Below are 12886 nucleotides of genomic sequence, written 5' to 3' on the forward strand. Positions count from 1 at the left end.
CCCCCGCCTATGCTGGCAGTGAGGACAATGCCCACCTGCACCCAGCCAGGGTGCCCTGAGGGCTGGGTTCAGGCACCGAGCAAAGGGGTCCAGACCTACCTCCACCTCTCCGGTTTCATTCTCCTTGAGCACGAAGCTGAGGACGTCATTGTCAGGCCCGGCGAGCAAGCGCAGGTAGAGAGGGCAATCAGCAATAGAGAGTTTCTGGAAGAACACTGCAAACCAAGAGAGGGGGCTGGAGGCACATCTCAGAAAAGAGGGGCAGGGATGGAAATGCAGACAAGGGGTGGCCATAACGGGAAGGAGCCATCCTTTCAGCCTAATGAAATGAATCTAATGACATGAATAGGGCATGATGACCTTTTATCTTCAGTGTCTGCCCAGAGTTTGACGCATGTTTCCATTCACATCACCCTCCCCAAAAGATTAGGAATGGTGGGTGGTTTCTCTCCCATGCCACAGATTAGGAAGTGGGAGCCCACATTGTGGTTTCCTGCAGTCACATATAAAGTGGGGGGCGCGGGGAGCAGGCATGAGCTTACCAGTCAGCTCTCTGCCACGTGGCTGGGCGGCGGCGCCCCGGGGAAGCCCAGCCCTCCCCTCCCAAGTCTGGCAGGGGTTTAGCGGGAGAGGTGGTCTCTGACGGGGAGCTTGCCCTCGCATACCTTGCCCGTCCTTGTGTATCCGCTTAAAAAGTGCAAACTTCTGGGGATTGTCCACAACCATGAACTTCTTGAGCAGCCCCTGGATGACCTCGCTGACCGTGGTGGTGCTGCTGATGTGTAGCTGCTTGATGGCATCGAGGGGCAGGTAGAAGGATGTCCGCTTGTCGGTGGTGGCCGCCAGGTTCACTTCCTTGATGGCATCATAGATGGACTGGGGCCGGATCCCAGCAGGCACCGTCACCGGCCGCCGGAGCTTCAAATGCACTTTGATGAAACCCGTGTAGGTACCATCTTCACTCTGCGGAGGGGATGTCATATGGGTCCGCTCACGTCTATCTTGCATGATCCCATCTGCCACTCTGAGTCACTGCACCAGGTTGGGGGGGGGGGTGCAGAGGCCTTTCCAAATAGTGCCATCCCAGGCAGGCCCTCCCCTCCCGCCCCGAGTTCCTTCCTGTGTCTGCAGACCTGCAGGTGCCAGAGGGCAGAGACGATGTCCCCCTGCCCGCCCCGCATTGGGCCAGGAGAAGGCTTGCAGTATCCAGCAACCCGAGAGAACAGGAGGAGCTGCTCTGGCTCTCCCTCCCAGGGCTCAGGCTTCCTGCCCCAGTGCCCTGCCTTTGCTGAGTCCCCGCTCCTAGGAGGCAGGGTCTGGAGTGGCCTCTCTAGTTTGTCCCTCCAAACCAGGGAGGAGCAGGAAGGCTCTGTAATGAGGTCCTCGCAAAACCAGCCCACTGCATTTCCTCCTGCATTTCTTCCCAAAACGGGGCAGCCTGCAAGACTTAAGCCCAGGACCGTGGGAGACTGGATTTTCTAGCGCTCCATCTGGCTGAAGCCCCAGAGCCAGCAGCCACCAGCAGGGGGCAGGGTTCTTCTACCTTCGCCCCTTCCCACTGCAGATGGCCTTTGCGAGCCTCCCCTCGGAGCTCTGCAGTCTCGGGAAGCTTCCCCAGACGCAGGCGGTAGAAGTGCACCAACCAAGAGGGAGAGGACAGGAGCTGCGAACTCCCCTCGTGAGGCCTTCCTGGGGGCCAAGCAATACCAGTTCTTGAGGTCTTTGTACGGTACTTAATTCCCACAAGAGCTCCGACAAATGGGCACTGGTATCTCTATTTTACGCCGAAGCTCGAAGGTTTCCCAAAGCGAAACAGGGGACGAGCCAGCGACTGACCTGGATCTTACTCTAAAGCCCATTCTGTTTCCCCGCAGCCCGCGGGGGTCCCTGACGGCCTCGCACAAGCCCCGAGGCCTCCCGAGGCCTGAAGAAAGGGGAGGGGCCTCCGAGGGGCCTCCCCGGAATCCAGAGGGAGAGCACAGGAGCCCCCAGTGGAAGGGGCGGCGGCCGGCGGCCGGGGGCGGTGGGCGGGTGCCGGGGCCGGGTGGGGGCTGGCGAGGGCGAGGGCGAGGGCGGGGCCGGGTGGGGGCGGGCAGCCCTCCAACACCCCCCCCCCTCCCCGGACGCACCAGCTTCATGCCCAGGCAGTTGTTCTCCTGGGTGTTGTAGCTGTCAATCTTCTGCTTGATCTCCTGCAGTGTGGGCGGCCGCTGCGTCTCCTCGGCGGGTTTACAGACATTCTGGAACAGACACAGAAGTGAGAGTGGGTGCGCAGTGGTTCTCCGGATGAGAAAGGGGAGGACCAGACCCTCCCAAAGACCTCGAATAAGGGAGCACCAGTCCCGCGCGGTGAAAACTAATCTCACGGGCGCAGGGTGAGAACAATCAGAGATAAATCCCAGTGGTGCCACTGGGTAGCCGGCCAGCTCCGGGGAAGTAACTGAAATCTAAGTCTCCTCACCTGTGAAATGGGACCAATGCCTACCCCTCGGGCTTGCTGCGAGACTAATATGAACGTGCCCAGCACACGGCACGGACGACAAATTCGGTGCATCAGCAGAACAGCATTTGCTTACTGAGGGTTACTAGGGAAAAGACTGCATTGAGATGCTATGGGAGCTGCAGAGAAATGCAAGGCACCGTCTCCCGGAGGAAGCAACGAGAGCCGGAGAGACAGGAATATACACACGGTCCCAGCATATGCTGATGGGAACGACAGCAATTCACCCAGATCCAGGGGACCAAGGGCACATGAGCATCAGCCCAGGCCCTACATCACCGGCCACAGTACTTCGCACATAAGAAGTTCAGTTGCTCCTTGAACAACACAGGTTTGAACTGCGTGAATCCACTTATACAGGAATTTTTTTATATATAAATACAGTCCAGTGCTATAAATGTTATTTTCTCTTCCTTATGATTTTTTAAGATTTTATTTATTTATTTACTTAATTACTTATTTATTTATCTGAGAGAGAGAGAGGTTGAGCACGAGAGGGGAAGGGGCAGAGGGAGAGAATCTTCAAGCAGACTCCCCGCTAGCCAACTCAGGGCTCAATCCCACAGCCCCGAGATCATGACCTGAGCCGAAATTAAGAGTTGGACGCTCAACTGACTGAGCCATCCAGGTGCCCCTCCTTATGATTTTCTTAATAACATTTTCTTTTCTCTAGTTTACTTTAGTGTAAGAATGCAGTGTGTAATACATATAACATGCAAAATTGTATTAATAGACTGTTCATGTTATTGGTAAGGCTTCTGGGCAACAGCAGACTATTAGTGGTTACGTTTAGGGGCTGTCAAAAGTTATACTCAGATTTTTGACTGTGCTGGGGGGCAGCACCCCCAACCCCTAAGTTGCTCAGGGGTCAACCATATATATTTGTCAAATGAACGAGTGAACCGGAAGGGGACAGGGGGCTGTTCTTCTACAATAATTGAGAGAATCAGCCTCCTCTCCTGGGGCATGGGGACAACCAACATCTACTTAGCACCTCCTCTGTACCAAGAACCCGGCAAGCACTGTCTCTTTTAATCCTCACAAACCTAAACTCTGTGAGATGGAGATTATTACCTACATTTTCAGGTGAGACAACCAGGGCTCAGAGGAGCTCAGTAACTTGAGTTGGTAGGTGCAGACCTACAAGGAAATCCCAGGGCTGTTCTGCTGTGTTCTTCCCAGGGGTTCCCCTGCTGCCCACCCCCCCGCCCCCGCTCCCCACCGCCAAGGAAGGATAAGGGAAGAACAACGCTGAGGAACGAGATGGAGGTCATAGGTTTTCACACTGTGGGGGTGAATTCTGGGGTCTAAGCAACTCTGTCCCTCAATCAATTCCCTGCATTTCTCTCCACTTCACCGCCGCCCACCCTCCGGATGCGGTCTTCATGCTGCCCGTGTGCAGCGGGAGCCATGGTTTGGGAAAACAAGTAAGTTGGTAAAAAGCCACCCAGAATTCACCTGATTTTAGAAATTGAGCAGACTTGGGGCGGGTCAGGATTCTCCTTTGGCAAATGAGGAAACTGAGGCCCAGAGAGGCAGGGCCCCTGTGTTCTCCCCGCTGCCTCCCTGCCACCACCCAGCACCCTCCTGCAGGAGTGTGGTTTGGCTGGCAGATTTCCCAGCGGCCCTGTCACGGCAACAGCACCCGGTGGAACACAAGAGGACCCCCTACCGGAGTCTGTCCCTGCAGTCCTCCCTTCAGCAAGCCGTCCCCAGACATAGGGCACACTCAGCAGGATGCCCGCCCTTCCTCCTCCCACTTTCCAACCTGACAGAGCTGATAACATGTCAGGTTCTGTGGCTGCCACGGGAGCTGGTGTGGCCTCCCCCCGTCCCCCATCACCCCTCTACATGGAGATGAGCCGACACCCCTTTTCCATCACTGCATCTTCCCTTGGTCTGGCTGCCCCTCCCCCCCATCCTCTTCCTCAGGGATCCTGCCGGTACCAGCCCTGTGCTCCATCCTTTCTCATACCCTCTCTCATACCACTCCCATTTCACAGATCACAGGGCTAGAGAAGGTTACAGAGCACGCTTGTGCAGCCACTGCTAGTAAGCATCTGAGTGGAGCCTGGAACACAGTGCGTCCATGTCTGGAGCCCATGTTCTTCTCAATTCACCACATGACAACTCTAGGACGGTCGCTTCTGCCACTCCCATAATGGTCACTGAAATTCCGTGCCATTCCATGAGGGCTGGGGTGTGCAGCTGTCAGACCGAGGCCCAGAAATTATGGGCCCTGTGAAACATTCTTCCAAGGTGAATCGGATCAGTGGGCCAGGCCCCAGAGGACTCAGGACCCAGGGGCACCATGTCCCCTGCAAAGATGGCGAGGAGGGCCTTCCAATCTCTCCAGTGGGACACGGCTGCCAGCACGCGGGAGCCACCCTTTCCTGCATGGCCACTCGGGCTCTGGAACTGGACCGCGACTCCATCCAAGAGCACCCAAGGGGAAGCACACCCCAGGGCACCTCCTTTAGGCCCGAGGTAAGCAACAACCGCCGTGAACCTCAGAAAGTGTCTTCATTCACCGGCGATGCATCAATCCGGAGATCCTCACATGGAGCTCCTCACTCCCGGTCCCTTCCCACAGCTAGTTCCCAGAGACACGGACCTCCCCGGAAACCGCCCCCCAAACTGGACCACCTCTATGGGACCAGATGTACCCGGCCACGGCTCAACCGTGGGAGCTGCCAGTCAGAAAGACCACTTATCTGGTTCCTATCCTGGGCTCCACTCTACCCATCTCTGAAGCACACGGGCTGTCCCCTCCTCAGGAGCTGACAGCTTTCTCATATTCACCTACCCAAAAAAGAGTTAAATAATGGAAAGGAAACTCTAGAAGCTCCTGGAAGATCTCCTCTCATAGTTTCCAAGTGAGCTACAGCCATTGCCCTGTAAGAAAAGGCAGCTGGTTCATGGCTTTCAAAAGTCAGTTATTCCAGGCCTGGGACTGGGTACAGCAAGTCACAGCTGCTGTAAGTAAAGGTTTCTTCTTCCTGTTCCCCTTCTCTTCAGCAGATAGCCCATCTATTCCTCCCCCTTGCCCACCACAAACCTGGGGAAGTGACGCAAGCATCTGAGGCCACCCCTTCCCGGACTGACGCAGAAGATGACCATCCTGATCTCACCACCCCATCCGGGAGTGCCCCGAGCCCTGTGTGGCCAGCATGTGGAGCACCCCCAGGCTGGAAGGTCGGCCCCCAGGGCTGGTATGGCTCCTGCCCACCCCATCTGGCAGACAAGCTCTGACCCACGGATTGAATGAATCACCTGCCGAAGTAGGCCAGCCAATCAGCCAGCGAGCCACAGTCGCGAGAGCCCACGGATCCTTTCCCCTCCCAGGGAGGGTACAGAATCTAGGCCAGTGGTTCTTAAACTCGGCTACACACAGAATCATCTAGCGGATCTCTAGAAACCCTGCTTGGGCTCCATCTTGGAGATTCTGATGTATGGTGTGGGGTACAGCCTAGGCATCGGGATTTTTTACTCTCCCAGGTAATTCTAACGGGCAGCAATGTTTGAGGAGAACTGGCATAGACCCCTTGTGGGCAATTTCAGACACCAAGGGTCCCCACCCAGCAGCACAATTAACGCTCTGGCACCCACAGATATTCACTGCCCCAAAGATTTACCTAAAAGGCAAGTATCTGCTGTGTGAACAAGATCAATAATATAGGAGTCTTCACGGGGTAAGGCAAAGACCTCCATTTTTATTCACCTGTCCGATTTTCAAGTCCTCAAAGTGAAAGATTGGTTTCCCCCCACGGGTACGAAGCTAGAAACCAGGCAGATAGAGTTTTGTCTCCCCGGGGTGGTGCAAGATGGAGACAGAAGGGGGACCTGACTCTGTTAGGATTTCACATATTTCGACACGGGCCGCCGAGGTGTCTCTCGCAGGGGGTCAGTGCGTCTCGGGGCAGCATGGCATGCGTCTGCTCCGACTCAGCCCCTGGCACTGGAGGCAGATGCTTTAGCTGCTCCCAATGCAGCCGGCACAGCCACAGTGCTGGTGAAAAATAGGTTTGTGCTCCCATATCCTGAGCCATGGAAGGGGCTGTGTTGCCTCTCAGTGCTCAAGGGTATGAGGGTACAGCTACGTGAAGAGGCTGGGTGCCAGGAGTCCTAACTTAAAACTTAAGTCCTTAACTTAAAAAAATATATATCCTCAACAACAAAATTAAAAGGATCATCCCCTGTGCTCTGGGGCCTACCTCAGAGCAGATCTACCCCAAGTTGAATTTTACTTTAAGCAGAAACCCAAACATCGGTGAATTCTGCATTCTAACCAATGACACAGGTCTTAATTTTGGTCACGGTGGAAGAAGATGCTCTGAATGAGTCCTGTGGTTTCTAGTATCCCCAGGTGGACACAGAGCAGCCTCCAAAAGCCCCAGCAATGAGGGGGGCCCCAGGGTGAGGAGCAGGCTCAGGAGCATCAGACACACTCTGACACATCAGATAACTTCATGCCCATTTTCTTTTGACCTGAATCACACAAACCTCACTCTTGCTAAAAATTTTACTCTCCCTCTTCTTCAACTTCTCAGCCTCTTCTTCCTTCACAATGCTTTCATCGTATTGCTTCCGTCGGTCCACCTGAGGTCCTTCACTCTGTCCAGGCCTCTCTGGCCACTCCTGCCTTGAACGATGGTGATGATCTGTATCAGTTCATGTCATCCTCACCACAAATTCATGCGAATTCCCATTTCACAGATGAAGAAACTGAGCCCCAGCAAGGTTAAAGCTAACCCACATTTAAAGCTAGCACTATACTGTCTGGCGCTTAAATATGCCTCCACTTATATTAACCTCCAAGTAAACTACCTATCTTGAGTTGTCTTCCCAACTAGAGTGAATTTTCTTTTCTTTTTTTTTTTTTTTTAAGATTTTATTTATTTATTTGAGAGAGAGAGAATGAGAGAGAGCACATGAGAGGGGGGAGGGCCAGAGGGAGAAGCAGACTCCCTGCCGAGCAGGGAGCCCGATGCAGGACTCGATGCGGGACTCGATCCAGGGACTCCAGGATCATGACCTGAGCCGAAGGCAGTTGCCTAACCAACTGAGCCACCCAGGCGCCCTAGAGTGAATTTTCTTAATGACTTATACCATACTTCTATTTCTTCTTATGCCTACTGGCACCGAGCATGAAGCAGATAATAGATACTTGCTCAAGAACCTTCAATGTCTCCCCATTGCCTACAAGGGGTTGGGGGAGAGAAAGACCTTACTTTTTCCTAGGAATTGCAGTGCAGTGAGCCTTGGATTTCAGTGCAGACTGAGTTCTGTGAGAGAAGTACCTACTCCTCCCTTACCTGTCACGGCATCCCAGAGCCTAGTTGCAGCTGGGAACAAGCAGAGGCTCAAGAAAAGCCTGCGGGATGAACTTATGCTTATGCATGTAGTTGGGCTCTGACCCCCATTACTAACTAAGTGATCTTGAGGAAATCCAATAACCTCTTTAAGCCTCGGTCTCTGTCCTCAGTTTCATCTATCGATTTGAAATACAGATCCTTCACTGCCTAATAGGATGCATGCAAAGGTAAGACCAGATGAGATCACGGCTGCAAACACATTGTGGACCTGATCAAACCCACCCAAAGGCACATACTGTTCCTATCCTCCCGGGCCTCCGAAGCCCTACCCCTGGGAGCCAAGCCCACTTCCCACTCTCCTTGAGCACTTCATCAGGGTTGGCCAGCGTGCCATGGAGTGTGTTCATTCCTCTCTCTGCACTAGCAGCTGGCACACTTCTTCTGTCAAGGGCCAGGGGGTAAATATTCGAGGCTTTGCTAGCCATACGGTCTTCCCTGCAACTACGCAACCCCGCCGTCGTAGCTCAGAGCGGCCACGGATGAGCGTGGCTGTGTTTCAGTAAAACTTTACTTAGGGCATCTGGCGCGTCCCCCCTCTGCACTACCCCGCGGGCCGTTTGTCCCGCTCAGGATACGGAGCCCGCCTCTCCCCTAGCGCCGTCTCCTCAGCGTCCTGAATGAAAGTTCCCCGGCCCACGGCATTCTCCTCGTTCTCTGCTCTCCTAATTTAGGAGATCCCTGCCGTTTTAATTCCCAAACGGAGAAAGCTTAATATAGAGGTTTGTGCTGGGCGCCGCCTTCCTCCTGAACGATACTCCTGTTGAGAGCTGCGTCCTCCCCCGGCACACCGGCCTTTTGTACTTGGCTCTCACTTCATGGGCACTTTGGCCACAAGCAGGCAAAGGCTTCGTGGCTTCACTGGGGTTGGGCTTGCTCTCCTCCCGGCTCCTGCGGGGAGGCAACACGCCGGCGGAGCAAGGGAGGCAGGCGGACGGCCAGGCTCACTCCCTGGCTCGGGGACTGACTCCCAAACCCCAGCCCCGGGGCCCCGACGCCTCAGAGTCCTGTCGTGGCCAAGCTGCCAATTACTACACGCCATGGGCCTCGGCATCCAGCACTCCAAGGGCCCTGGAGGTGCCTTCACAGCCTGTGTGGCTGCATTTGGGTCTAACTGTACGCGGCCTTTTATGGTTTAATTATTATTTCACACGTGTTAGTCTCATCTTCCCAATTAGATGTTCCCTGGAGGGAGACAGACGTGATGGCTGATGACTGTGCTGCTTTGGTACCTGCTGCGAGGCTCCGTCGAGCTCTCCCTGACCTCCAAGGAGGTGACCGGGACAGGGTGGGGTGGCCTGGGTGGCGCCCAGCCCCGAGCCCTGCCATGGACTGCAGTCAGGTCCAGGAGCACCTCCCACGGACCCGCACCCCAAGGGGCTGATGCGAAGGCCCGGGCTGCACGGACTGCCGGCTCTGCCTGGCGGCCAGCCCTGCTCAGCTCTTTGCAGTTTCCTGGTCAGAACGAATGCAAGACCACCATGACCCGTGACCTCCACCAGCAAGTCACCTCCCCTCCGAGGGTCTCAGTGTCCTCCTCTGTGAAATCATGAAGTGAGACACCTCTGCAGCTCTACGAGTTTACCTCGAGGAGGGGGTGGTTTCTTTCATCACTGCTTCCTCTTCTATTTCAGAGAATTGGGGGTGGGGGTGGGGCCCCTCGGAGGATGGCCGGGCTTGCCCAAATCGCAGGGGTAAGAACTGGCCTGAGACAGTATCCAGACGTTTCTAACCTCTACGGCGTGACTGGTCTCAGTACTGGCCGCTTGCTTTCTCTACTCGTCCGTCAGCAAGGCTCAAGGAGGCCCACACCTTCCTAACTCACACCACTCAAGAAAAGAAAACAAAAACTACCCCGGAAGCCCGTCTCCATGAGCCTTTGCCGCATTTCCTCTTTCTCAGCTCTTAGCAAATCTGTCAGCAGCCATTCTTCTGCCCCTTGGGCGGAGAGCACCCCCAGGCCTATGTCAGCGGGGAGAGCCTCAGGCTGGACTGCGTGAGAAGGACCATCCGCAGACACCTTCCAGGCCACCCTGCTCCCCTAGAGCGGCGCGGGCCCCAAACACCTCATGTTTCTCTCATGCCCGTCCTAAATAGGGACCCCTGAGGGAAAGGGGCAGACACCCCTCTGTCTGGGCTGGGTTCAGAACGCCCTGCTCAACGCCCAGACCACATTCAAGGCTCACTGGTCCCTTGGTGACAGCCTCGAGCAGATGGGAAAGAGGAAGCCCCATGGGCCTCACCACAGGGCCCCCTCCCAGGTCCTGGAGGGCCCATGTTCTGGAATGGCCGCCCCAGCCACACCCTGGACCGTGAAGGGCTTGATTCTCCCAGAACCCTCTCTGGCTCTGTCCAACATCCCAGAAATAAAAGGGTTGGAAACTCCTCAAGTGTGTTCTCCAGTAGGCTGTTCCCAGCAGAGGAAGGAAGGAAGGAAGTTTCAGCAGGGAGCCATCCGTATAAGCATAACCATGCGGGATTTGGGATTTGAGCTGCTCTGATGGGGGGATGCAGAGGAGCAGGGAGTAAGAAGGGGGTGGGATTTGAGAAACTGGAAAGAGACCGAAGACGAAAACCTAGAGCAGATGGTCAATGCAGACAGTCAGTCAACAGTAACTGATTGAGTTGCCCACGGGGTGAGGGCTGTGAAAGTCACCTTGGTACAGGAAACCGGCGGGCCGCGGTCCCTGTCCTTGGGAGAGCGCAGGCCACCTGCAGAGGGAAGGCAGAGGTGCGGGCCCCAAGAGGAAGCACCAGACAGCGCGGCTCGGCGTGTGGGGACCCGATGAGGGCCGCGCCGGCGGGCTCCCCAGGGGGCCAGCATGGAGCCTGAGCACAGTGTCCCTCCCTCTCGCAGGCGGCCATCTCAGTCTACAAGCAGGGACAGGTCATCTGCGGTGAGTCCGGGGTGGAGAACACCAGCCACCTGCAGGAGGCCGAGAGAGCCCTGGGGCCTTGGATCTGCGGCCTCATGATCGTGACAAAAATCGCCAACAGGCCGGGGCCTCCCAAGTCACAATCCCATTTAGTCCCTGAAAGGACTCAGTGAGATTGGTATGTTATTACCCAGCGTCCCTGTTCCTCACCCCTAGACGACACAGCCCTGCACAGCTGCGTGCCCTCGGTCTGTGCAGGCGGTCTCCCCGAGACTCGGATTTGTCTGTGAAGCACAGACAACAAGGCCTTCTTGACACATTGGTCGCAGAGATGAAACGAGATTGCACATCTGGAAGTGCTTAGCACACTTCACGTACACAGCAAGCACTCAATAAACAGTGGCTAGTGAACTGTCATTGTGGCCAGCATCATCATCCGTAGTCAGCTGTCTGGTGGGGCAGAGAAAGGCTGGTTGGTGGGGCTGACTCAACATGGGAGTCCTCTTGCCTTCACCTCGATCTCTCACGGGCCCGTCAGCCAGAGCCACGTTATGACTCTGTGCGTCCTAAGCACTTTTGTCTTCGGGGCCGAGGGGCCCTCTTCCTCCAAAAAAAAAAAAAAGATGGGAAATGCTATTTTATAATAGCATGATATAATAGCTTTATATCAATGCTATTTTAGGATAGCATTGATATAAAGAAAAATGTATTAATATCAGATAAGAAAGCACATTCTTCAACCTAAAAGTTAATTTCTTCCCCCCGATCTTAAGATCAATTAAAACATTTTTGTGGGCCCTTCTGACATCACACACCACTATGCCTCGTGGATAAGTCAGCAGGGGTCTCAACTCCTGAGTCCCAGGTAGGGTGACCAGGGACTGAGAGTTTTCTTGGGGTGCAGAACTTTCAGTGCTAGAATCAGGACAGTCCTGGGCAAACCAGCGTATTTGCTTACCCTAGTCCCAGGGACCCCCTTGCAGGCCTAGGTGGACTCTAACCCTCTCAACCGTGGGCCCCAGAGACACCGCTTGCTCTTCTGCCCTCTACAAAGCTGCACGTGCACTCTGCCCTGGGGGGCTCCCTGACACTCTCCCTGGGCCCCCTTCCCCTGCAGACTAGCTGTGGCTGGACACAGTGGCCCTGGCTGTCTCTGCCGATCAGCGCACATTACACACATGCTGATCAGCTTGATGACAGAATGCAAGCTCCCCGAGGACAGGGACTGCCCCATCACTGATGCAGCTCCCAGAACGGTGCCTGGCAGACAGGAGGGACTCATTAAACATCTGCCTAATGAACTGAAGGAAACACAAAGAAGTAATAAGACATACGTATGTGCACATGCTTATACGCATGCACACAAAACCCCAAAACAAATATAGGGAGATCAAGAGGTTCTAGAATTGTATACGGCTCCTATAGGGTTCCTGGTCCATGGTACCTATCGACAGAGCACTGTGGAGTGAGTCAGGGATGACGGTGGGCAGGGTGACAGAGTGAGTCCCAAGACCCCGTCCCGGGGTCCAGTCAGTCTGGAGCCTGGATGCTCCTCTTTCAGAAACAATTTAAAGAGGATTGCACTGTAAATCATATGTCTGACAAAGGATCACTATCCAGAATATATAAAGAACCCCAGCAACCCAAAAACAACAACAACAACAACAAAAAGACCCAATTTTAAAAATGGACAAAAGACTGGAATAGACATTTCTCCAAAGACAAACAGATGGCCAATAAGCACAGGAAAAGAGGCTCAACATCACTCATCATTAGGGAAACGCAAATCAAAACCACAATGAGACGCCACCTCGTACTCATTAGGATGGCCATCATCAAAAACCAAGAAAATAGCAGGCATTGGCAAGATCGTGGAGAAAACTGGAACCCTGGGCATTGCTGGTGGGAACGTGAAATGGTGAAGCCACCTGGTAAACGGACTGGCAAGTCCTCGAAAGATTAAATGGAAAGAACCACCAGATTATCCAGCAAGGCTACCTCTGGGTTGATACCTACAAGAAGTAAGAACGAAGACTCAAACAGATATTTGCACACTCCTGCTGACAGCAGCTTTCCTCACTAAAACCAAAAGACGGAAGCAACCCACTGACGGATGGATAGATAAACAAAGTGTGGTG

At 54.5% G+C, this 12886-nt stretch overlaps 1 protein-coding gene across 2 annotated transcripts in view; it reads right to left on the reverse strand.

Moving 5' to 3' along the window:
* RASSF5 (Ras association domain family member 5) overlaps positions 1–12886 on the reverse strand; it is a 62409-nt gene that overhangs the window by 1912 nt on the left and 47611 nt on the right. For both annotated transcript variants that reach the window (XM_035010176.1, XM_035010177.1), the window contains 3 exons: positions 2130–2240; positions 666–963; positions 100–215 (listed from right to left, as the gene is read on the reverse strand). In XM_035010176.1, coding sequence (XP_034866067.1) covers positions 100–215; positions 666–963; positions 2130–2240 — 525 coding nt within the window. The remainder of the gene's footprint in view (positions 1–99; positions 216–665; positions 964–2129; positions 2241–12886) is intronic.

This window comes from Mirounga leonina, unplaced genomic scaffold (genome assembly GCF_011800145.1).
Source record: "Mirounga leonina isolate KUSES-001 unplaced genomic scaffold, KU_Mleo_1.0 Mir_154, whole genome shotgun sequence".
Lineage (NCBI taxonomy): Eukaryota > Metazoa > Chordata > Mammalia > Carnivora > Phocidae > Mirounga > Mirounga leonina.